This window comes from Phocoena sinus, chromosome 6, assembly GCF_008692025.1.
Source record: "Phocoena sinus isolate mPhoSin1 chromosome 6, mPhoSin1.pri, whole genome shotgun sequence".
NCBI classification, from domain to species: Eukaryota; Metazoa; Chordata; class Mammalia; order Artiodactyla; family Phocoenidae; genus Phocoena; species Phocoena sinus.
In genome coordinates, this window is record NC_045768.1 from 28,689,823 (window position 1) to 28,716,816 (window position 26,994).

General features: G+C 38.5%; 1 protein-coding gene across 1 annotated transcript; it reads right to left on the reverse strand.

Annotated features, from left to right (window-relative positions):
- Positions 1–19,342: 19,342 nt before the first annotated feature.
- On the reverse strand, positions 19,343–19,814 carry LOC116755799 (60S ribosomal protein L26-like). Its single transcript, XM_032635738.1, has one exon. It carries the CDS (start codon positions 19,812–19,814, stop codon positions 19,377–19,379), a length of 438 nt encoding a protein of 145 aa, XP_032491629.1. The 3' UTR covers positions 19,343–19,376.
- Between the last annotated feature and the right edge of the window lie 7,180 nt (positions 19,815–26,994).

The window sequence follows — 26,994 nt, forward strand, 5'->3', positions numbered from 1 at the left end:
CTCAAAAGAATTGCAGAATTTTAATCACAGGTATCGTCACACTCTTCCAGAGTAAAGGAACTCTAAGCAGTTTCAAATTAGCAACTTCAAGAACACAAAGTCATTCCTTTCTTTTGAAATTGAAGAATAGTTGATTTACAGTATTACAGTAGTTTCAGGTGTAAAACATAGTTATTCAATATTTTTATAGGTTATACACCATATAAAGTTATTTTTAAAAATTGGCTTATTCCCTGTGCTGTACATTACATCCTTGTTACTTATTTATTTTATTCCTAGTAGTTTGTACTTCTTAATCCCTTTCACCTATCTTGACCTCCACCCACTCCTTTCCCCCGGGTAACCGCTAGTTTGTTCTCTGTATCTATGAGTCTGTTTCTGTTATATCTGTTGATTTGTTTCATTTTTTAGATTCCACATATAAGGGAAAACATTACAGTATTTGTCTTTCTCTGTCTGACGTATTTCACTAAGCATAGTACCCATCCATGTTTTCACAAACGGCAAAATTTCATTCTTTGTTATGGCTGAATTTTATGTATATTCTTTAGCCGTTCATCTGTTGATGGACACTTAGGTTGATTCCATATCTTGGCTATTTTAAATAATGCTGCTATGAACATTGGGGTGCATATATCATTTCAAATTAGCGTGTTTGTTTTCTTTGGATATATACCCAGGAGTGGAATTGCTGGATCAAATGATAGTTCTATTTTTAATTTTTTGAGGAATATTCATTCTGTTTTCCATAGTGGCTGTAACTATTCACATTTCCATCAACAATGTACTAGGGTTACCTTTTCTCCACGTCCTTGCCAACACTTGTTATTTCTTGTCTTTTTGATGACAGCCATTCTGACAGGTGTGAGGTGATATCTCATTGTGGTTTTGATTTGCATTTCCCTCATGATATGGGAAGCTTGGGAAGCTGCAAGTTGCATCACTAAAAAGTTTTTTAATGCTTATCCAGATCAGTCCATCTTAATGTTTATCTCATAAAGGACTTTTCAAAGTTCATTACAATGATTGTTTATATGTATATCTTTTAACTGTTGAACTTTTTGTTTAGCAGAATGGCTAGCAAAGTAGAAGTCCCTAAAATACTTGTTTATTGTGAAATGAAATAAATTACCCTGAGAACTTAGACATAAAATCACCCTCTGAAAGAGTTTACTAAGAATCAACAACAAATTGGATAAGAGAGGCAGGAACAGAAGTGATCAAGCCTAAAAGTAGGTTTATAGATGTGTTTCTAAGAGAAGCTTGGAAAACACTCAGAGCTAATCATGGAAACTGGGATGTGTGCTTAAATTTGGACTGTAACTAAATAAAGCCTGGGATAAAGATTGTCCATGTGCTTCTTCACCAAAACTGAGGGCTGAATGTCTCTAGCAGCAGTCCTTCCTCCCAGGGGTCCTGCTGAAGCTGCATTGTCTATTTGGATCAGTACTAGTTTGCTATCACAAGCAAAGGCTGAATCTGGCAGAGCAATTACCTAGAGAAACCAGAAGCCAACTGAGCTTAAAGGGTACAAATTATCATGTTTAGGGATGAAAACAAAGTCAGAGACAGCATCTCAGCTATCAAACCGAGTATGGGGTTGAATACACAAAGGGAAGTAGGCAGCCTAGAGCCATAAAGGCACAGGACAGAAAGTGAAATTGAAGAATTGAAGGAGGGATTGGAAAAGGCACACGAAGATTCTTAACTTTACCTATGGTAAGGGAAAGAGTTTCCCAGATCATTCTTCTCCTGGGTATTGGGTCTGCTGTGTTTAGGTCAGTTGGCCTGAGTTAAATACTTAGTTGTGAGATGAATACTGAGAGCCTATCCTAGCCATCCTACATAATTTATAATTAACCAAACTTGTCAAACCAAACTTTAAGACAAAGAGTATTACCTGAAATAAACAGGGTATTCAATAAGGATAGTGGGGTCAGTTCATCAGGAACACATCAAAATAATAAATGTGCAATGAAAGTGTTCTGTATTTTAATTGAAATGATAATTAAATGGGTATACACATTTATTTATATTCATCATATTTTGCAGTTAAGATCTGTGAATTTCATTTTATATCAAGTTTACTCAATAAAAGTTTTACAAAATAGACCAATTTTCAGCTATAATAATCCTAATAATTTAGCATATGCCATGAAATAGATATGGGTGTGTTAAAGGCAGAGGGAAAAGAGAACTATTTTAGTCCTACCTGGAGAGGTCCCTCTGACTCCACCGCCAGACTTTAAAAAACGTGAAGTCAAAGACTTTATGAATCCAGTTTATTCCTATATATCTAATGCCTAGCACAGGGCTGATGCATAACCAATCAGTAAGTATAGAGTATATACTGACTGATCAGGGTGTTCACCTATCTGCCTAGTTTCTTAGGGATAACTTTCTTCAGATTCTTGAAGATAAATTCTGTGCTTATCCTGTGTCAGTGGTCAGGTGGACGTGAGTCCTGCTGTTCGCTGTTTCTGAAATTAGATGCTCACCCTTCATTGTCTTTAAAATGTAGCAGGTTTCTGCACACCTATGTTCGCTGCAACATTATTCACAATAGCCAAAATTTGGAAGCAAACCAGATGTCCATTAATGGATGAATGGATAAAGAAAAAGTGGTATATACATACAATGGAATATTATCGAGGCTTAAAAAAGAAGATTCTGCCACACGCTACAACATGGATGAAACTTGAGGACATTATGCTAAGTGAAGTAAGCCATTCACAAAAAGACAAATACTGTAACATTCCACTTTTATGAGGTACCTAAAGTAGTCAAACTCAGAGAAACAAAGAGTAGAATGGTAGGTTGGGGGAGGGGGAATAGGGAGTTACTGTTCAATAGGTGTAGAGTTTTAGTTTTGCAAGATAAAAAAGTTAGTTCTAGAGATCTGCCGCAAACCTATCTGTAGGGCAGGAATAGCGACATAGATGTAGGGAATGGACATGTGGACACAGTGGGAGAAGGGGAGGATGGGGCAAATAGGGAGATTAGGTTTGACATAAATACACTACCACATGTAAAACAGATAGCTCGTGGGAACCTGCTGTATCACACAGGGAGCTCGGCCCGGTGCTCTGTGATGACCTAGATATGGGGGAAAGAGGGAGAGGGAGGTCCAAGAGGGAGGGGATATAGGTATACATATAGCTGATTCACTTCATCATATAGCAGAAACTGACACAACATTGTAAAGCAATTTTATTCCAATTTTTAAAAAAAAGTGGACATACTTAACTCTATTGAACTATACACTTAAGAATGAGTAAGGTGTTAAATTTTGTTATGTGATTTTTAAATCACAATTAAACTTTTTTTAAATGTAGCTAGCTCTTTCATGTCTCATGTTACAGAGAATGTAAAAGCAAGTTGCCAGCAAAGACATCTGTCTCAGGTATTTACTTTAGGATAACTTCCTTTACCCACTGACCTTGACCCTCTGTGTTCTTGGTGTCATATTTCTATGATTCTTTGTCTCTGTCCTCCAATTCTCAATGTATGATCCTGGCCCTTTCCCATGTTTTTGTGTCTTTTCTGACTTACTGCTTGTTAGCTGGATCCCCACCATTGCTTGTCCCTTGTGGACTCAGCATACTCCTTTGACGCTAGGAGCACCAGAGACCTGAGTAAGAGACACTGCCTCTATGTGGCAAGGCCTGTGAAATCCCCACTGCCTTGGTTACCCATCCCATCCCTCCAAAGGGAGGTTGATAGAGGATTTTGTATCTGGAAGCAAAATGGGCCCAACGCAGACATGTGATCTTAAATCCTTGTAACAACTGTGTAAGCATCCTTCAACAGAGAACGTTCAGATTGACCAGAGACCTATGCTCAGAGACACCTAACAAGGGTGTAGTTCTTGCTATAGAAGAGGACACAGCATGTCAAATGTTCAGTTTTGGAGTCAGAGAGCTCTGAGTTCAAATCCCAGCTCTGCACTTACTTAGAAAACTCTAACCAATGTCTAAGTCTTTCATTTTCACCACCAGCATGGATGTTATGAAGCCAAGCAGACAGGAATGTGATGAAAATAAAATAACATTATATGAAATATGCACTTAGTAGTCATTGTAACATGGTAGATACTCAATATTTTTTCTTAAATTTTCCTTTTAATTTATAGGGAAGTAAGATCAGGTTTGGGAAACTAAGGTACCTAGGTCAGAGCAGAATCAACAGCAAGCAGTCTCAGCACAGAGATGCAAACATTAGACCAATCTCCTCCAGCCTCCCCCTTCCATTTGACTAAAGTCATTTCTGAGTCCAGTCAATGAGAGGACCTGATTCTGGGATAATCTGGGCATTTAAAATTGCTTAGCATTTATGAAATTCATTGTGTCACATTTTGAGTTTGTAAGTGTTAAGCTTAATTCCATATGCCTCACAGCCAGGAGGTTACAGGTCATTATTCAGCACTTACTATGCCATCATATAATTCTTGTCACATCATCATCACATGATCACAGGTGGTGAGTAAGGTTTCTAACAGCCTGACTAAAGGGTTTGTTTCATGGATGAACATCACTGGGGTCATCTAAGGGTTCTCTGCAAGAGTTAATTCCTTCAACCTGTGCCCCAGCCTGGCCACATGGTCCCAGAATCTCTGGGAGGATCTTCCCCAGGCAAATGGCACAGGGTCAATTCACAAAGCCAGTATCTTTAGCACCTGGAGATATAGAATGTAGCTGATTCATTAGACTAGTGGTGTCAGGAGCAAAAAGAAACCTCTAGCAAATCATAGATAATGAAATGACTTTGACACTTACATGCAGGCATTTTATAGAGATTTAAGGCAGGTACAAAAAACAAAGAGAAAATGAAGGAGTCTTTGTCTCTTTACCTCCTCCAAGTCTTGACCAGCTCCCAAAAATGACATGTAACAAAACAAAACAAGCCAACGGCCAATCAGAAAAGTCATAGGACCTGTAAAGTGCTATTATAATACTGCAAATTAATAAAGGAAGCACAAGTATTGTGAATTGGTAAAGAGATAAATAAAAGAAATATGGACTAGCCTAGCAAGAATATAATTCACAAAACTTAATGTGTGAGGCCCTTGCTGCTGTTTTGACAAAGACATGTATTTGGAAGGTATTTTCTTCCTTGGTTTTAGAAGAAATTAAAGAAATGTTAGGGGGAAATAAGCCACAATTGCCCTCCCTAAATAATCTGTTCGTCATATTTTACCATCCAGTGTTTATCTTCATACACCATACTTTAGAGTTGTAATCAGTGTAAATGACATTTTACACTGACAATTCAATTACTGTGCTAACATAGCAATTTTTCCATATGACTAAGTAGTTTTAAAAGTTATTTTCTCCTTTTCTTCATACTTTTATTTATTCTTACTTTAATCTCTCCAGTGAATAGGAGATAGTCCTACAAAATTCAGTGGCTTGCCACATCTGAAAAAATGTAGGGTAGTTGTCAGGGGGACAGGGTGACATCTCTTCCATAAGTAAAAACAAATGATGACATGGTGCATCTTCTCCCACAAAGGAGGAAGCCCAATGCCTGGCAAGCCACTTTAGGTTCTGGAAGTAGCATTTTTATACCTAAGAATACTACTACTCAGGCCCACATACTATAAATGTAAAAACAAAAACAAAAAAACTACCATCTTTGAGTTGGGCCCAGAATAGGAAAATCTGCAACAGAACCAGGTGGTGGTTCAGGAAGTCCTGCCGTGAAGGCAGTAAAATCTGCCAGACTCTACGGTAGGCCACAAAGATGCTGTGTGGAGTTTGTGGCAAATTCCAGTGGAAGAATCACAGTGAAGTCACCTTGGAAGCAAAGACACCTAAGCTAAGAATAAGAAAGTTAATTAATTAGAATTAATTATCTCCACTAAATTGTATGAATCATAGCTTTTAATATGAAATTTTGTCATAAGATTTTTTTAAAGCCCCAGTAATTGCCTTACTGGACCCTCAATCTACATGTCTATTTATTCCTCTGACTCCTACTTATTTCTCAGATCTAAATTGAAATTTCACTTAATCATAGAAGACTTTTCTGACCCTGCCAATTTAAATGATCTCATCTCCAACTCATCCAGAGTTATTCTCTCTCTCATAGACCCTATTATTTTCCTTCATAATAACAATCACACTTGGTAATTATATTTGTGTGTGTGTGTGTTTTATATCTATACCCTTCTATATCTGTGCCTATATATAAGCATCGTGAAAGCCGTAATCATCAAGTCTGTTTTATTCACTGCCATATACTCAGTGCCTAGCACAGTGCCTGGAAATAAATAAATATGGAATGAATGAAAGCTCAAAGACTTTTCTTTTCTCTTTCGTATGAAGCTTTCTTGTAAATAAATATGATAAAGTTCACCAATTTAATGGAAATGGAATATGAACTTGTTATAATTCTGGCTCTCATGGAGCTTTCATTCTAGTCATGGAGCCTTTTTGAGAATGTAACATCTAAACTAATTATTATCTAATTATTAGATAGAGGCCTATCCTGAAAAAGGGAAGTGGTGGAAGAGAGCATATTATATATAGAGATGTTAGCAAAGGCAAAATTCTTTGGTGGGACCACATTTGGCAAATGTGATGAACAGAGTGGTCCAATGGGTTTAAAGAACATAGTAAGTAGATAATTATAGAAGATGAGGCTGGGAAGGTAGGCAGAAACAAGATCATGTGGGATCTTCTGAGTTTTGGTAAGATGCTTTTACTTTATTGTAAGTGAAGTAGAAGATCATAGCAAGTTTTTTTTTTTTTTTTTTTTTTTATGCGTTACGCGGGCCTCTCACTGTTGTGGCCTCTCCCGTTGCGGAGGACAGGCTCCGGACGCGCAGGCTCAGCGGCCATGGCTCACGGGCCCAGCCGCTCCGCGGCATGTGGGATCCTCCCAGACCGGGGCACGAACCCGCGTCCCCTGCATCGGCAGGCGGACTCTCAACCACTGCGCCACCAGGGAAGCCCCTCATAGCAAGTTTTAAGCAGAGCAACAATACCTAATTCAAATCTTTACAATGCTATTCTTCCTTTATGGAAAATAGGTCGGGATAAAAGTGGATGGAAGGGGCTTCCCTGGTGGCGCAGTGGTTGGGAGTCCGCCTGCCGATGCAGGGGACGCGGGTTCGTGCCCCGGTCCGGGAGGATCCCGTGTGCCGCAGAGCGGCTGGGCCCGTGGACCGTGGCCGCTGGGCCTGCGCGTCCGGAGCCTGTGCTCTGCAACGGGAGAGGCCACAGCGGTGAGAGGCCCGCATACCGCAAAAAAAAAAAAAAAAAAAAAAAGTGGATGGAAGGAGTGGAAACAAGGGCACCAATTAGTAGACTGTTGTTTCAGTGTAGGAGAAATACGATGGCGTTAACTAAAGTGATAGTTTGGAGGCAGAGAGTCAAGAGAGGACTTAGTATACGTTTTCAATTCTAACATGAATTGAAGGTGGGTTGGTTGTGAGACAATGAGGGAAAGTAAAGAATCAAAGATGATTCCTACATTTTCGGATCAAGAAATTAGGTGGAGGGTGGTGTCTTTTGTTGGGAATAAGGGTAGTTTTGGTTGGAGGCAGAGTCAGAAATCAGAAGTTTTCTTTAGGGCATATGTTAAATTTGAAATGTTTATTAGAAATCTAGCTGGAGATGTCAAGTAGAAGCTGGGTAGCTGAATTTAGAATACAGGAAAGAGATCAGAGCTGTAAAGATACATAAGGAAGTAGTCAGTATGTAGTTGAAATCAAGGAGGTATGAGAACAGAAAAATAGGGGAAAGAGCCAAGGTTGGTGGCCAAGCCCACTAGTATTTACAATTCATTGGAAGAGGAGACGCCAACAAAGGAGACTGAGAGCAAACCCAGGATAACATTGCATCATAGAAACAAAGAAAATAATTTCAGGAAAGAAAGAGCCATTTAGTTGTCAAAAACTATTAAACACTTGAGTAAAATAAGGACCATTGGATCTGGCAAACTGGAGACCATTGGTAATCATGGCAGAAATAGTTTCAATGGAATAGAAAGAATGGTAGCTCTATTAGAGTAGACTGAAGGAGATAACACCTTAATAATATTGGCAATATCACTACTCCACTCTAATACCTATTCAGCAGATTAGATATTTAGTCAATAAATTCACCATTCATTTATGCAGTCATTTAACAGTTCTCCCTAGCAAGAAGCTAAGATTTCCAGGTAATTAAGGGATGGTCTCTGTCCTGAAGATATTATCTTTCAGGCACCTCATAACTCTCAGGAATATATCATTAAGTTCTGGAAATTTTTCTAATATATTTGTTCAATTTTGTATCTGCCAAAAGATGGTTTAAAATTTTACCTCCCTGATGCTTTATTCAGGAAAAAATGAAGCTAAAGCTTGATTTAGTCATACACCTTTTCAAATTCTTCAGCCTGACAGAGTGTTTTCATTCATTTTATAATGTCTTTCCACGTTTAATATATTAAAAAATCTTTTTATGAGTTTAAATGAAGTAGAGGATAGCTATTCATACTCATAACTTCTTTAACAAGTTTTCTTTATTTGCCCCATATTCTAGTCCTAAATGACTTGACAGTTTGGGGTCAATAACTGACTAAGAATAGATTCTCTTCTTCAATTCACTAGTTCTTCAATAACAGTAGAGGATTCATTACAATGAATGAGTTTCTTAGTGCAGTAATTAGAGAGTTTGATATTGATTTCCCATGCTGTGACAATTGCTGGCATTTCTGTGACAAAAATAACCATTATATTTAGAGAATCCTTTAAATACTTAATGGAAATAGAAGTTTGAGGCACAGATACATCCATTATTATATCAGAAGTAGTTAAAAAATTTTTTTCCCTTTACCACAATCCAAAGATACAGTACTGACTTGAGATACAGGTTAGAATGTTCTTTCATGCTATTTTACTTTCAAAATGGAAGTTGTTTATCATTATCACTGATACAGGGTTAGGGTTTTGTTTTTTTTTTAATGTCTATCATACAGAAATTTTAAAAGTGAAAGAAACCCATCTGGTGATCCCACCATCCAGAAATAATTGCTGTTAATATTTTTATATATAATCCCTTGTAAATACTTTCCTATGCTTATGTCTTTAAATTTAATGCCTGAGAATAGATCTGGCTGTTACAACAACACTTCTTCATGCTTTTCAGGGACTACTTTGTTAAATTGATTTTCCTGTTTTCAAAGAAAATGTTAGTTTCTGTAGAAAATTTAAGTGCTACAGAGTAAAAAGAAACCCCCTCACCATCACTACCACTAATCTTATCACCCAGCTGTAAGAAGAGCCAGCATCAACATTTGGGTGGTTATCCTTCCAGAATGCATTTTACATTTGTAGTTAGCTTACATTAGTAGAGATTTTACTGTGGATAATTTCATATAGATTAAATCATGTGCATACTATTTTGCAGCTTGCTTTATTTAAAAAAAAGTCATGATATCTTTTTTTTTTTTTTTTTTTTGTGGTACGCGGGCCTCTCACTATTGTGGCCTCTCCCGTTGCGGAGCACAGGCTCCGGATGTGCAGGCTCAGCGGCCATGGCTCACGGGCCCAGCCATTCCGCGGCATGTGGGATCCCCCTGGACCGGGGCACGAACCCATGCCCCCTGCATTGGCAGGCGGACTCTCAACCACTGCGCCACCAGGGAAGCCCTATGATATCTTTTAATAGAAATGAATGCAGAGTATATGTGCTTCTGTGGTTGTAAGTTATTTAATCAGTCATTTATTAATGAGCAATTAAATTCTTTTCAGTTACTTTTTTTGCTATTTCAAGTTGCAATGAACATTCTTGAACCTTCGCATTTGCACTCTTGTCAGTTTATCTCCTTTTCTCCCTTTAATCTCAAACTAGTTTTCTCTTAAAATATGACTCAGGTGTTCTTGCCATTTAAATGATATGGCTATAAATACATAGGGTGTTAATGGTCTGTCTCGGGATGTTCTCGACCCCTATATCTCCCCTTGGTTTTCTTTTCTGAGGAAGTCAGTGGGGTCAGATGGGGTCACAAAGTATCATCTAAATGAGTAAGAAGGAAAATAGGGCATTACAACCCCATCCTGTGAGACAAATGGGTACACAATGAATAATTCCATTTATATGAAATTCTAGAAAATGCAAACAAATCTATAGAGACAGAAAGCCAATCATTAGTTGCTGGTGATGGTAGAAGGTGGGAAGAGCAGGGCAGAGGGATTATGAAGGAGATGAGGAAGCTTTTGGAGGCGATGGATATGTTCATACTCTTGATTGTAATGACAGTTTCACAGGAGTATGCATATGCCAAAACTTAGTAAATTGGACACCTTAAAAATGTGCAGTTATTGCATGGCAATTATAATGACAAATTATTGATAAACCTGTTAAAATATGACAAAAGGAATATTAATGAACACTGAGAGCTTTCAAATATACACAGTTGCTAAATTATCAACTAATATTACATAGTTACATTTTGCTTTTAAATTTACAAAGAACTTTAATTGCATTTCCCCATTTGATCCTCACAACAGTTTTGTTGAGTACACTGGACAGGCATTCTAATCCCATTTTACAGATGAGAAAACTGAGACTCAGAAAAGTTAACTTGCCCAAGATCAAAAAGCTACAATGAATTGGGTCTAGACTTTTACCTATGCTGTGCTGACCTTCCATTCTGTGCAACTTTTTTTTTTTTTTTTTTTTTGCGGTACACGGGCCTCTCACTGCTGTGGCCTCTCCCGTTGCGGAGCATAGGCTCCGGACGCACAGGCTCAGCGGCCATGGCTCATGGGCCCAGCCGCTCCACGGCATGTGGGATCTTCCCAGACCGGGACACGAACCCGCGTCCCCTGCATCGGCAGGCGAACTCTCAACCACTGCGCCACCAGGGAAGCCCTGTGCAGCTTTTATGATATCACATTGTCTTCCCCTCACCGCTTACACCTTTGAGCCCTCATTTTCAGGATCTCTAACTTGATACTGCATTAGGTAGTATACCGATTTGGAGCTATCATTATAGAAAAATCAATACCAAAACATACACAGTTTTTACCCCCAAAGAATTTACAGCAGGGACTCAAAGATATATTTGTACACTGATGTTCATAGCAGCACTATTTATAATAGTCAAAAGATAGAAGCAACACAGGTGTCCATTGATGGATGAATGGATAAAGAGAAAATGGTATCTACATGTAATAGAATATTATTCAACCTCCAAAATGAAGGAAATTCTGACACGTGCTATATCATGGATGACCCTTAAGGACATTATGCTAAGTGAAATAAGACAGTCACAAAGGGAAAACCGTTGTATAATTTCATTTATATGAGGTACCTAGAATAGTCAAATTCATAGAGACAGAAGGTAGAATGCGCTTCCCAGAGATTTCAGGGAGAGAAGAATAGAGACATTGTTTAATGGGAACAGAGTTTCAGCTTTGTAAGATGAAAAGAGTTCGGGAGATGGATGTTGTGATGGTTGCACAACAATGTGAATGTACCTGGTGCCACTGAGCTGTACACTTAACAATGGTTAGGTGATAAATTTAAGGTTATGTGTATTTTACTATGGTTTAAACAAAATTTTAAGGTGAGGTTTTTAACATACTCTTTATATTTATTTGGAAACTCAGAGACCTAGAAAGCATGTGTGGGCTTATTACAAAAAAGAATCCCAAAGCGTCAGTTATTTACTTCGTCGCTGTTGTCAAAATGCACTTCTGAGACATAACATAACCTGTTAGCAAAATCAGGCTACAGAGAGCCTATCTCCATACAGAGAGGGAATGAAATATAGCGTATGAACTGTTCTCTGCCTCATGCCTGCACTCTGACTGGAAATCCCATAATTTGGAGCCTAGCTGAATTGGAAAAGTCAACTACTGTAGTTGGTCAGTTCTACCACAATTTTTAGCTGTAGTCGCCCTTCCTGTTTTCCCCTCTTGACTCCATCTAGTTCATTCTCTACATAGTAGCCAAAGAGCTTTAAAAATACATTATGGCATTATGCTAAGTGAAGTAAATCAGATTAAGACAAAGACTGTATAATTTCACTCATACATGGAATCTAAAAAAGCTAAACACATAGAAACAGAGAGTAGAAGGGTAGTGGCCAGGGGCTGGGGGTGGTCAAAATGGGGAGATTGGTCAAATGGGAAAAAAATTTAGCATAAGATTAATAAGTTCTGGGGATATAATGTAAAGCATAGTGACTATGGTTAACAATACTATATTATATACTTGAGATTTGCTAAGAGAGTAGCCCTTAAATATTCTCACCCCCCTCACACACACACACACAATGTGGTAACTAACTAACCTTATTGTGGTAACCATTTTGCAATATATATGTGTATTAAATCATAATATTGTATACCTTAGACTTATATAATGTTATATTCAATTACATCTCAATAAAGCTGAAGGAAATACATAATTTTATGTAAAGTCACTGCCTAATGGCTTCGTATTTTGTGTAGAATAAAATCTAAACTCTTACTGTGTCATATAAGGTGCTGCACCACCTGGTCCTCACTATCTGGTCCCTTTGGAGCAGCTTGTAGCACTCTCTGCCTCTCTAGCATCGCCTAGACCACTGACATTCTTTCTTTTTTTAAACACGTCAAGGTCCTGCCACAGGGCATTTGCACATGCTATCGCCTTGCTTGAAAGGCTCGTTTCTCCACTTTTCAAATGTATTCTTCCTTGTCCTTTGGATCTCAAATATTACTTCTTCACAGAAGTCTCTCCTGAATACTTATTTAACATGGGCCCACCCATTATTCTCTATCTCTGTTCCCTCTTTGTTAATTTCATGACGTTTAACACAATTTGTAATTATGTCATTAGTTGTTGACTCTTTTTCTGTTTCCCCTGACTTGAATCTAAGCTGTTGAAGGGCTGGAACTATATTTGTTTTGTTCACTATTAGCCAGAGCTCCTAGAAGAAATTTGGCACATAAGAGCAAATCAATAAAAATTTGTTGAATGATTGAGTGAATAAAAGCAAAAATTAAATACAACCTAAATACCCATCAATAGAGGAATAGGTTTTCTATAAAATACCATTCTATTGTTTAAAAGAATGAGAGCTATTCCTACATAGTATTGTTAAATGAAAAAAGCAGGTTATATAACAGTGCATTCATTGCAGTAATATTTTTAATAAAAATGTGTATTTATATGTGAGTATATATACACCTATATGTATATACGTGTGTGTATGCGTGTGTAATTCAGAGCACCTACAGAGGAAACTATTAACAATAGCTGAAGAAGGAAATAATACTGTAGAAGGGTGGGAACTGGATGATGAGAGACTTTAGGTTTTTTTTTTTTTCCTTTAATTTTGCTAGAGTGAATTTTTACTTCTGTGAGTACATTCATTTTTTTTGTATAATTTAAAAATTATTGGGTTTCCCTGGTGGCACAGTTGTTGAGAGTCCGCCTGCCAATGCAGGGGACACGGGTTCGTGCCCCGGTCCGGGAAGATCCCATATGCCGTGGAGCGGCTGGGCCCGTGAGCCATGGCCGCCGAGCCTGCGCATCCAGAGCCTGTGCTCCGCAACGGGAGAGGCCACAGCAGTGAGAGGCCCACGCACCGCACAAAAAAAAAAAAAAAAAAAAAAATTATTATATTTTTGTTTTCTGATACCTTTATTTAATATGTTCAATTTAATTTGGGAAATTGGATAATCAATAGGTGTGAAAAGTTACCAGAATCCATATATGGTGCAAATGGGATGCTATATGTAGAGATTAAGTCATTTCAAGCCCCTAAACTAAAATTGTTAGGTAAGAATAAATTGTCAGTGTTGGAAACACTAGGGGTAAAATAAGTACACATTTTTGCTCATTCAAGAAGATAAGTTATGTGCTATTGTCATGAGATTTCAGGCCTGAAATATTGATTTTTTATACCAATAACGAATTAATATATTTGAGAGTTTCACATTTTATTCAGCAGTGCTGCAATTGATCATGAAAACAGAGACAAGACATCAGAAGATTTTACAACCAAGAAGAGTTGTGTCCATTCATTCGTACACTTGATCAGCTCTGTCACATTTACTCAACTTCCAAAAAATAAGCAAACAAAAAAAAAGAGCTTTGTCTATTTTTATAGTCTGTTGGATCAATGTGGGAAGAATGCATATATCCTTTATATAACCGCCAATTCAAACGGAATTGCAGAAATGCAATTCATGATTGATTCCTGAAAGAATTATCACAAAATATAGGTCAGAGGGAACCTCAAGGATTCCATCCCACTTCCAGCATTTGGAAACGTGCACTTTCTCGCCCAGAGGAGGCACAAGTGCAAGACAGCTTCAGGCTCTCAAGGATAAGCATCAGACAGCCTTGTAGACTTTGCAGTTTTGAGCTTGAGGCCACTTCTTTTTCCAAGTTCTGCCTTCAACTTCTTTGCCTTAGGAATTAGAGTCTTTTCCTGCATCACTGTCACCTTTAACATTGTCATCACCAACAGATATGCTTCTTTTCCTAGCCTGGCTGTAGAGTGGAACACAGTCTCCCAAGAACCTACTTTCCTTGATGTTCTGAAAAGAGTGTAGTCTCTGTACCCTTGGGCATGAAACAGCTCAGCAACAATGCCTCAGAGTCACAGGCAGAGCAGGAGTGGTGGAGGAGAGCATCCTATGGTGTACAGGAAAGATGGTGGTATAAAACCATGATATACAATTTTAAGTCTCCATCGGTTCCAATGGGCAATTTCCAGCTCAGTCTGGATGGCCACCAACTCATTAGTGTTGAGTTCCATGAACACAGATTTCCAACAGGCATTTTCTTATTGAGACAAGTTGAATATTAAAAGTATTTTCTCTCAATTCCTGATTATAGAAAGAACAATCTACTTCCTCACTCCATGATCCCTGCATCTGACCATGAAATAAAGACTATTATTCTCTTGAAAGTATTAGGAGAAACTATTCTGGCCTCCCCCCCTCACTCATGCTCCCCACAGAGGGAAGGTCTTAACTGAATGGGAGAAGGTCACCAGGGTCACTGGCTTCTGTAAGGAACATAAAGGTTATGTTCATATATTCATTACCTTCTCCTCTCCTGGCCCCTCCCTGCAGTAAGCCTAGTAGCTGATTATTTACCAAAAATAGAGCTGAAGTTTTGATCCTTCCAAACTCTATTTCTTAATATGTTCAGAAACGTAGAGGAGAAAGGTCTCCATAGAAATATTCATTGCCTTCATGGCTTAAGTCTCAGATTGATGGATGTCTGAGTAATGTGGATGTTTGAGACCGAATGAGGTAACAATACATTTAAGTAATGTTTATTGAACTTAGCACAGAAAAGACACTTACCAAACAAAACTAACAAAAGAATGAAGATAGCTCATATTTATTTAGTGAGCATAAACTAAGTGCAAGATGCACACACAATTGGTAACATACCACATCAATCAAGGTCCTTTCCAGAAACGAAATTCTACTCAGATGGTTTCAACTCAAGCGTCTTTAATAAAGGGACTATTTACAGAGGACTGGGCAAAGTTCAGAGAACTAACCATGGATGCTGAAGCACCCAGGAGTAGAAATAGGCAAAAAGCATTCATTATGATACTTAGGCCTGAAGGACACAAGGAAGAATGGCCCAGTAAGAGCTGGCACCCTGGAGGAGGGGCCGTGGGACAGAAGGAGGAGGGTCAGATCTATTGCCATAATTTGCCAGAACCAGGACACTTCAGCAGAGAGAAAGCAAAGAAGAAAGACCAACTGCTTCTCCTTTTCTCCTGTCTCCTTTCAGCGTGTTGCACTGACCAGAAGCAACCAGAAACTAGCCAGCCAGGGAGTCTGGGTGATGCAATGTGTAAGGATCAGCCTTAGGGCACAGAAGAGGGTAGAAAAGGATAGAGAATGGGTCAGTCAGAGCAAAGAGGGGAGACAGAAAATGGAAAGCAGTCAACACAAATGTGTAATAAGAATTATCTTAATTTTCAAAACTATCTTGTGAGATAAATACAGTTATTCTCATTGTAAACGTTAAAAAAAGTGAGATTTAGAGATGGTAAATAAATTGTTCAATTCCTGAGTCCACAGGCTTAATAACTAAACTATTCTAGATGCAGAGTATATGTCCCAAAATGTTTGCTTCAATAATTAATTGATTAAGTAGGAGCTATATTTGATGTAATTAGGCATGCATTGTCTTTATGAATATAAGCTAATTAACCATAGTAATTATTGGTCTGTAAAAGAGTGATGACTTTTCTCCCCTGAGATACCAAATGCCACTTAATTAGAATTAGGAAACAACTGAAGGAACATTCAGGATTAGAGTTGAAAGGCAGAGGGAGCAGAGATTCACTAGAAACGAACTCTGAAAGGCAGGTTCTATCTCAGGCAGCCAACAGAGCATAAGTCCTCACTGAGTTCCCACAAGCATCTTTCCTCCTCATACCTCCGGTGTGATTTAGGCGAACAGTGTTAATCTAGTGCCTGAGCACACAGTTCATGCCCCGACTCTGAGCTCTTCTATGTGCTATTCCCTGGGCCTGAAATACCTTTCTTCCCTTTCTTTTCCTAATCTTATTTTTCAACTTATTTTTCAAAGCCATGTTCAAAGCCATCTCCTCTGTGAAGTCCTCCCGAAGGCTGGGGATGTGTCTTGCACTCCTGTGTACTCCTCATGCCTTACAAATAGCCTGAAACATATAAGACACTCCATGAATGTATTTAAATTAATTAAACTAAGGAGAAAATAAGAATTGGGTTCTGAAGATTGCAGACTTTGGGGGAAAGCAATATAGAGAGACACAGGACTAAAATGGGGTAGATATTAGAGGTAGATCAAATTGAAATAAAGAGCCGTCAATAAAGCTAATTTCCTATACAGCACAGAGCTGAACTCTGTTCCCTTGAAACTGCCCACAGCACCATGTGGATGTCTGCTCAGTGTCTGCCACCCAAGGTCTCCCTGTATATCTCTTTGTTACTTACCGTTTGAAGAATTATGCACATATGTTTCTTTACCTTTCTCATCTTTATATTTTATCTTCTCTCTTATAATTTATAGCTAAAGTTGCATTGAATCAGTTTGATCACAAATATACATTATTCCTTCCCTAACAGAATGGCTACATTTTACTTTTATTTTTTAAAATTTTAAAGATCTTACTGGCTTTATTCAATGATTCATGAATCAGGCAGCATCCAACCTAACAGATGGAAAGGAGCTCCAAGGAGAGTATAGGCGGAAGGGAACACGAACAAGGATGTTCTACTAGCAAAAAGTAGATTGGCAGCAATGTCACTTTCCTTTAAGGGATGGGGTCTATCGGGCAGGTTACTTAACTAGAGCTGATTACGCGATTCCTGATTGACTGGTTTAAGATTGCATTTCTGGGAGAGCCGAAACTGTAATTAAGTCTCAGTTTGGTGAGGTGGGGCTTAGCATAAGTGACTCCATTTGGGGCCTGTTGTCTTGTTTCTATCAATCCCCACCCCCCCCCTTTTTTTTTGGCCACACCATGCGGCTTGCGGGGTCTTAGTTCCCCAGCCAGGGATCAAACCCATGCCCCCTGCATTGGGAGTGCAGAGTCTTAAGCCCTGAACTGCCAGGGAAGTCCCTCAATTCCCCCTTTTTGATGAGACTCTCAGTCTGAGATGTGATCAAAATTTGGCATTGTTACTCCCAGCTACTGCTCTAAAGTTCTCTTAAGCTTTTGCTGAATCTCTGGTGTTTACAGGTCGCTACACTGGGTTCACATTCTTTAAGTCAGTCATTATCTTCATTCCTTTTCTGATGTTCTAGTTTTAGGGAAATCTTTTGCTTGCTGGTTAGTGGTTGCAAACATGCATTTGAAGATTTTGAGAAAATACCAAGCCCCAGGGAAACTACTGTGATTATCATAAGCGGGATAATTCCTAATATCTGGCATGTACTTTGGAGCAGAATGGCTACCTTTTAATATAACCTTTTCATGAGTCATTATTCATCTCAAATTTAACATTATTAAAAGCTTCTTTTGCTCCCAACTCCACCCACCTCTCCCCACACCCAGATTTATATGGAGTTGATTGCTTTGTTAGCTAAGGCATCAGACAAGGCATGGGAAGAGGCTAGGATGATGAATAAGATATGGTTTCTGACACTAGGAAGTTTGGGCTGTAGCAGGAAGAGTAAGAAAAGATGTGCAAGAATTGATCTAAAGAAAATAATTTTCGAGGTGCAGAAATAATTGCTAGGGTATAAAGAGATGAGAGAACTCACTTCTGATAAGGAGAATAGGAAGGGCTACACGAAGAATACAACACCTTTTTATTTTTATCCAGTTTTGAAATTGCCATAGACCTTAAGTTTATGAACCAAGGAGCAGACAGGAGAATGATGGGTTTTTTCCTACCTCTTTTAAAGGGATTAGAAAAGGAATGGCGTTCAAATTTAGGGTGACACTGGAAGAAAGGGGGACACAATGCATGCCATAGAGGGATGATTTATAAAGTTGTTGAGTTCAAGGGAAGCAGATGCTCAGAGCCTAACATGACTCAGGAAAGACATAAATCTCTCCCCTTTCCACCCTGGGCCACTACATTGCACATCAAGAGGTGCCATACACGTCATATTCTATGTACATGTGAAACAGTCAGGAGCCTCCAGGAGTCTTTTTCCTTATTGCTTTCTCATGAAATTTTAATATCACAGATATGCTGTGTGTCTTTTATGTACTGTACATATATCTGTGCTTCACACCTAAGAGAATAAGATTTTTTGTTCCTTCCCTTACCTGCCCCCCATCAAAAAGAACAAATTTTCACCCTCTTGGGAGTGGTATCATCTGTGTTGAGAATGCTTGATGGGAAAGCATTATCTATTCATGTTACAGGGGACATCTTTGTAGACCATAATGTGACTGGTTCTGCTGGAGGGGAGAAACCCAGATCCCCCATACCACTTCGAATCTCCGGAGAGATTAGACAATAATTAAGCGATCCTATGACAGGCAAATTTGATTTTGAGTCATTTTAATTTCAATCTCAAATATTAGGTTATCTTAGTTGACATCTAAGTCACACCACAGGTACTGAGAAGAATTCCCACATCTTTACAAGGCTGATGAAACTTTCCTGAAAGACTGTAAGTCATCCATCACATGGGCTTTTGAATGTGTAGCAGACTTTAATGAGGGATTAAGGCTGCTGCTCGTCCTCAGACTTTCCCACTTAGGACAGCCCCCCTCACTTCCTGATTCTGCATCTCAAGTACCTTCACGAAGATTCATTAGTGTCATTATTCTGAACTGGCAAAGACTTTGACATATCACTTTCATTCTCACTTTTCCTACGAAACTTTTTCATAGAAGAGGTGAGTATAGAGATTTCTTTTCTTTTTTTTTCATTTTAACAGTTTTAAATGAAAGTTGTATACAAGATTACTTCATTCCTGCATCTTCTCAATTGTTTCTTCCTTATATTTGCCCTTTTCCTTTCCTACTTGGCGAGATTTGACTTTACGTTCGAGGATCTTTTTGCGGTCTCTGTCCAGTTTTAGTCTGGTGATAACCACCTTGCTGGGTTGAATGCCCACATGGACAGTTGTGCCATCAGCCTTCTCCCACTGCACTCGTTCAGTGTAGATGACATACTTCTTCCTGTAAACTTGGACTACTTTGCCAATTTGCTGCCCTTTGTAGTGCCCTTGTACAACCTGAACTTCATCGTCCTTCCGGATGGGCATGGATCGGACATTGTACTTCTGTCTCAGCTCTTTAGAAAGAAGGGAAGACATAATCTTCCTGCGAATGTGGGAAGGCTCATCGAAATGCCTTTTCTGGTTCTTGCTTCGGTCAGAAGTCACAAAGGGATTGAACTTCATTTTGGCCGCTAGCGCTTCAGCAATGGCCACAAAAGGGCGAGATTTATTTTCTTGCTGATGTGAATTGTCTCCCAAATACGCAGAGATTAAAATGTGAGAGTGGTTATTGTTCATTACAGTTTTATTTATTTTATTTATTTATTTATTTATTTATTATTTTTTTTTTTTTCTGTGCGCGGGCCTCTCACTGCTGTGGCCTCTCCCGTTGTGGAGCACAGGCTCCGGACGCGCAGGCTCAGCAGCCATGGCTCACGGGCGCAGCCGCTCTGCGGCATGTGGGATCTTCCCGGACCGGGGCACGAACCCGTGTCCCCTGCATCGGCAGGCGGACTCTCAACCACTGCGCCACCAGGGAAGCCCTATTTTATTTTTTTAATTAAAAAAACTTTTTATTGTAGTGAAGCATATAACATAAAATTTTCCATTTTATCCATTTTTAAGTGTACAAATCAGCGGCATTAATTGCATTTGCACTGTTATGCAACCAATCATCACTATTTCCAAAATTTTTTCATCACCCCTAGCAAAAACTCTGACCATTAGGCAATAACTTCCCATTCCTCCCTCTTCCCGTCTTTAGTAATCTCTATTCTACTTTCTGTGTCAATTAATTTGCCTATTCTAGACATTTCATATAAGTGGAATCATACAATATTTGCCCTGTTATCTCTGGCTTATTTCACTTTGAGCAATGTTTTTAAGTTTTATCCATGTGGCAATATGTACAAGAACCTTTTTATACCTGAATAATATTCCGTTGTATATATATCCTGCATTTTGTTTATCCATTCATCTGCTGATGGACACTTGGGTTGTTTTCATCTTTTGGCTACTGTGAACAATGTTGCAGTAAGCATTGACATACAAATACCTGAGTCCTGTTTTAAATTCTTTGACATATATACCTACAAATGCAATTGTTGAGTCAGGTGGTAATTCTACGTTCAGGTTTTGAGAACTGTTTTCCACCATTTTATATTCCCAATGTATCAGGATACCAATTTCTCTACATTCTCACTAATACTGTACTCTCTTTTGTTTTTTATAACTATTCTACTGGTTGTGAAGTGATAGCTCATTGTGGTTTTGATTTATATTTTTTCTGATGATTAATGATTTGGAGCATCTTTTTAAAAATTATGGTAAAAAACACATAACGTGAGATATCCCCTCTTAACACATTTTTAAGTGTACAGCATTAATTTTGTACATAAGCATAAGCACAACGTTGGACGGCAGAGCTCTAGAACTTTTTCATCCTGTGTGGCTGATACTCTGTATCCATTGAACAGCAGCTTATTTCCTCCTTATAGTTTTAAATAACATTTTTTTCCATTACGGGGAGTCATGTGTCATTATAGATATTTTAGTTAAAAATTGAAGAGGTTCTGTTTGGGATTGCTAGCCAGATTCTCTGTTTTGTTTTTTCTTCCCATTTTTCAGGTATTGTTCTTTGTAATGCCAAACAACAGCAAAACGCTTTCATTTTTCTTTAATCGAATGATCTGTCTTGAGAATAAATTGGTTTTTCAAGGGCCTCTTCAAACATTAAGACTCAGTGGTCACATTCAAGTTTATTAAATATAAAGAAAATTCTCACATAAAACACAAATCTAGACTCTGAAACCCCTAAACCTCTGACCCTTGGAAGATGTCAGTGGACCAGGTTCAGGTGATAATCTAGAACCATGGCTGATATTTTCACCAGCCATTTGCCTCTTCGATATTAGCCAGAGACCTGGTCTACACCATACCCATCAATCTCCTTTCTTGCCTCGATTTTTGTGACATTTGATTACTATAAGGTTGGGAGATTTTATCGCATAAAGTTTAAAGGACGTGTCCACATTGGAAAGGGACACAAAAGTATCCAAGAAACTCTCCACTTTAAAACATCCAGCATTTCGTACCGTGTTATTCCTTCCTTATCCCCTAAAGACAGTTCTGATTCTATCGCGCCAGGCCTTCAGTAACTTCAAACTGCTGTCAGCAAAAAGTAAAAATTCTGGGCTTCCCTGGTGGCGCAGTGGTTGGGAGTCCACTTGCCGATGCAGGGGATGCGGGTTTGTGCACCGGTCCGGGAGGATCCCACATGCCGCGGAGTGGCTGGGCCCGTGGGCCGTGGCCGCTGGGCTTGCGCGTCCGGAGCCCGCGGCGGGAGAGGCCACAGCGGTGAAAGGCCCACGTACCACAAAAAAAAAAGTAAAAATTCCTTAGCATGACATACAAAGTCATCTCAGCCTCATCCTATCTACATTTATGAACTCATTCCAAGCAAGCCTTTCTCTTACTTTTCCTATGTTACTGGGCTTTTCTAAACTAGACTTTTTTTTTTCATTTCTCTGCCTCTCTGCTTGTCATTCCTTCTGTCTAGAAATTACTTCTCATGCTGACCACCAACAATTAACACCTGACACCTCCCTTAACAAGTGTTTACATAACTAGTCACCCTTCTCTAATGCCCTCATGCTTTGCATGTATCTCCTTCACAGATCTTCTCCAATTTAATTGCAGTTATTTGTATGCAGGTTCGCTCCTGCTAACAGGCAGTCTCTTTTTAAGGGAATGGACAGTGCTAACTCGGTAAAGTGCTTGTGACACTATGCATTTATTTATTTATTAGGCTGAACTATATAAAACTGCTGATATTTAACCATTTTGACCTACAAAAATGACAATACTTATATTAATAATGACCTACCTCATTCTAAAAATACCTCTCAAAATCCTGTCGAAAATACACTGAGACAGACAGTGTGCTCACCAAACATTGCATTTGAACCTCTATATTTCCTGGCTCCCTTGCTACTGGTTAGGGCCTTACAGCCAGGCCTGGTCAATAAAGCAACAAAAAGGTGAACAGAAGTGTGTCCCTTGGTGGCTGAAACAGTGAAAATAGCATGTGCATCTTCCCAGGTGCTCTTCTCTTGCTGTAATGACCAAAGTGACTGCATGCTCCAGACAGTGCAGCTACAGATGGTAAAACTTTTTACCTTGGGCTGGTAACTGACACATGGCACAAAGGCCTACACCAACCTATAAGGTACATAAGCAAGAAATAAACCATGGTTGTGTTAGGTCACTGGGATTTCAACTTTAATTTCTGGCTAATCTTACATACAAAAAAATGAAACAAAATAGACAAGGAAATGAGGGAAAGGGACATAAAGATAGAGAAATAAAGACAGGACAAGATTAAATCCAAAGTTTAATAGAGGGATAGACTGGGAGTTTGGGATTGACATGTACACACTGCTTTGTTTAAAATAGATAACCAACAAGGACCTACTGTATAGCACAGCGAACTAAAAAAAAAAAAAAAAAAATGATTAAACCCGAAGTGCCAGCCATTACCTACAAGAGGTATGATAGGTATTTGATTTGAGCTTCCTTGTGGTCCCCAAAAAAGAAGAAACACCATCTCTTGCAAAGTTCAATGTCTCCAAAAAATGAAAGCTTATAACAGCGCTTTAAATTCTGGATAGATATTGAATGAATGAACTTCTTACTATCATTATTTATGTGTATACCATATATCAGGAAAACAGAGAATAGCAACATTAGCTCTGGAACAATTAAAAGAGTCTTTATCAGAGTGGGGCAGAGAAACCTCTCAACTGTGCTGAGCCTCGCCTAACACTAGATCAATTACTTTTCTGTCTCCAGAGGTATTAACCTTGAATTGCCAATTAGCAAATGATTCTAAACAAAAGGATGCTGATGTTTCGATAAACCACTCACTTTGTGCATGCATCTTTAATATGTTCTTTTTAAAAATACCATTTTAGACAATGTTCAACTGCAGGTTAACAAATCCACAACAAAGAATTTTACATTAAAAAATTCTTAGCTCAGAGGTGAGAATAACACCTCCAATAATTTTGTGAGAATCATAGGTCACAGAGACTGACAGTAAGATATTAATAACTTTATTCTGCAAACTTTTGCTGAAACTAAGACAGTAATTATCTGAGTTGTTATCTCTTCAGTTACACGTTTCCAAATTAAGATATAAAGGCAAAATAGTTATGCACTAACAATATGTGTTTGTATAAGCATTTGAATTAAAAGGCTTGTGAGATTATGGATCATTTTCATTATCTTCTTTATACTTTGCTTTTTTCAAAATATTTAGTAATAAGCTACATTATTTTTATAATCAGAGAAATGCATTTTTAAATATATAAAATTAAAACATTTTGGTGTTTTGATCCAGCCTGTTCTCAGTGCTATCTACCCACCTCTCTTCCTCATTCACAGCCTTGAACTTTAAAGACAGGGATTATATCACACTTGCCACTTATCACCCCCTTTACTACCTCTATCTTTCAAAGCTTGAGGACAGAAACTCTTGTTATAAATAAGCTGGATAGGTCTATAAAATACAAACACCTCTGCATTCCCACTGGCAAAGTTCTTAGAGGAGACCACTCCTAGTTTACTTGTAGATACTCCTGCTTCAGCTAGCGTGCCCCAGCCTCATCCTCAGCAATGCAATGTCCCTGTCTGTTTAATGCAATCTGTTATCTCTTTGCTCAAAGCCAAAATCATTCAAACTCTTTCTATGCCCTTTTTATCCATTACTGAAGCTACACTATTCATTTCCAGAAATGCACCTCCAATTCTGTTACCCTCTTCAAAGCACATGGCATCTCTGCATGGCAGTCAACTTCTCATACAATGCTTTAACAAAGCAGAGAGAAGAATATGAGTCCTTTTTCATATTAGTTGATATAACATCTGGAACACCCATATTTTCATTTGGTGTTCAATAAGCAATTATAAAATCAGTCTATCAATAAATTATACCATATTACAATAATCTCTTGCTCTATCGGAAACTTAGGAAAATAAAAGGAACACCTCTGTTCAAACCATTGGACCCTCCATGTTTTGGGTAGACAACATTTGTGTGTGTTTCACACACACACACACACACACACACAATCCTCCAGATAGGGCTGAGTAGCTCACCAAACAGTCCTCATTTTGTCCTCCTGAATCTCCAGTTTCAGTTTCTCCTGAAGTGTAGTATCGCAAGTAATTTGTCTCTGATCCAAAATAAAGTCTCTATACTTCCAAAGTTCAGGCCCTTTTGTTTCCATTACTCCTGAGAGCCAATTTATCGCTGCTACAAAGGAGCTACCTGGCTTTTCCCAGAAGAAATGCAAAAGACTACATCATTAATACTTTGATAGAAAGAGGTGGCAGTATATTTAGTTCACACATCCTTCTGGAGGGCAGTTTTGTGATAAATACGATGTGTTAAACTTCTGCATAAACTATGACCACCAAATTTTACTTCTAGTAATTTATCCTAAAGAAATAATAGTGGATGTGTGCAAAGTTTGCTTGAAAAATGTTTATTATAAAATTATGATGTTTCTAGAAGAAAATATTAACAGCTTTTAGTTCAAGATTAACAGCTTTTATTTCAAGGTAATATGCTTATGTCTTTTATCTTCTTCTTGATAGGTTTTAAAAATATATATGAATGTTCCTATAATAAAACTGTAATCAGACATAAGAATTCCGTTTTCTGATCTGAAGATAGGCCTTGTCCACAGGCAATCAGCAGGACTCAGTGACTGATTCAAATAATTTCACCTTTCATGTAAGAGTTTTCCCTCCAGAATCAGAAGAAGGGTGTTGTCAACCCAAAATTCATTTAGGAAGTATTCTAAAGTAAAAGAAGGCCACTAACCCACACTGCTGTAACAAGCAGGTTGTTTTAGAAAGTCACTTCCCACTTGAACTGTCTGCATTGGGAACTAATTGGGTTTGATTTACTACGTGTCTCAACAGACCTTCCAGCTCACAGGCTAAGCTGTTAGGTTTGCCTTGAAGTCAGTAAACCTTGGGTCCCTTTAGTTCTCAGTCTGGGCCTTGGGCATCATACAAGCATCATTTACCTTGATTGCCTCAGTCAGCGGCCTTTCCCTTTAACTCACTAGAGCTTCTGGGATATTTTCTTTTTATTCTCCACAATAAAATATCTTTCACAATTGAGATCTCAGAGCCTCAGATAAGAAACCAGTTAAGGTACCTTAGGCCATTTTTCTGTACCTTGAAAAGATATTATTGCTATGGTCTATTGTTTTCTTTCAACAAAATTTCCTCTCTGAGATCCCTGTGTATCTCTTGGTGCCTCTGATTATTCCTGATTTTGAATAGCAGCATTATAAATTTAATACAATAGATATATACTGAGAGTTTATGCCACTATTGCTTTGGAGACCATGTGTGTAAATTGAACTGGTACCCCAAATTTATAAAATGTTACCTTCTAAATATGAGGCCAATGTTTTACTTTCAATATTTATTTTACATTAGAATTGCTACAATTCACTTAAGAGGCAACTTGGTATGGAGGAAATAACCTATTAAACATTTAAGTCATAGGTTGGATCCTGGGTCTGTGGGTTCTAGCGAGTCCCCATAGAAGAAACCCCTATATGAACCATGTAACAGCTTGAAACGTCTCATTTCTGGGAAGGCTTGCATGCTATGTATTTTAAGAGAAAAACATGCAAGACAGTAGTAGAACTACCACTTGAGGAACAGGCACCTGAGAATATCACAAGACATCACTTCTGAAAGTGCTCCCCAGCCATCCTTGGAGGCAAAGCCCTTGCTAGCTAACAAAGTGCTTTATGAATGCCAGAATGTTCAGCAAGACTGGTGGCTCCCTGGAAGTAACTGAGGTTGTAGCAATGATTAGGACAACTTTGGAGCCTTGGGCTATAGCAACAAAGGTATTAAGTGCAGGCCTTCATGGAAGACATACCTATGTGGTCGTTGACTGAGGTTCCCACAGACACTGAACAGAGTTCAAGGAGGCTGTAAAATCATGGAGGTGATATCACAGAGTTTGGCACACAGTAAGAAATCAGCATTCATTTTCCTTCCCTTCTCATTCTGAGATTACTTTATGTCTAATATTTACTGTATAATTTACCAATAGCTTTTCTCCCTGAAGCCCCCAAGAAAAATATACTGCATCTTTCTCTAGAGTTATCAAAAAATCTTCTCTCAGCTGGATACCCTGTTATGTTTTGGGCTAAGAAGTGGGAAAAAATGGCCTTTGGAGTCAGAATACCTGAATTTTTCCTCTTTTACTGTTCTCTAAGTTTTAATGAATATCTGTGTTAGAGTATTTTTCTCTTATATGAAGAGAACA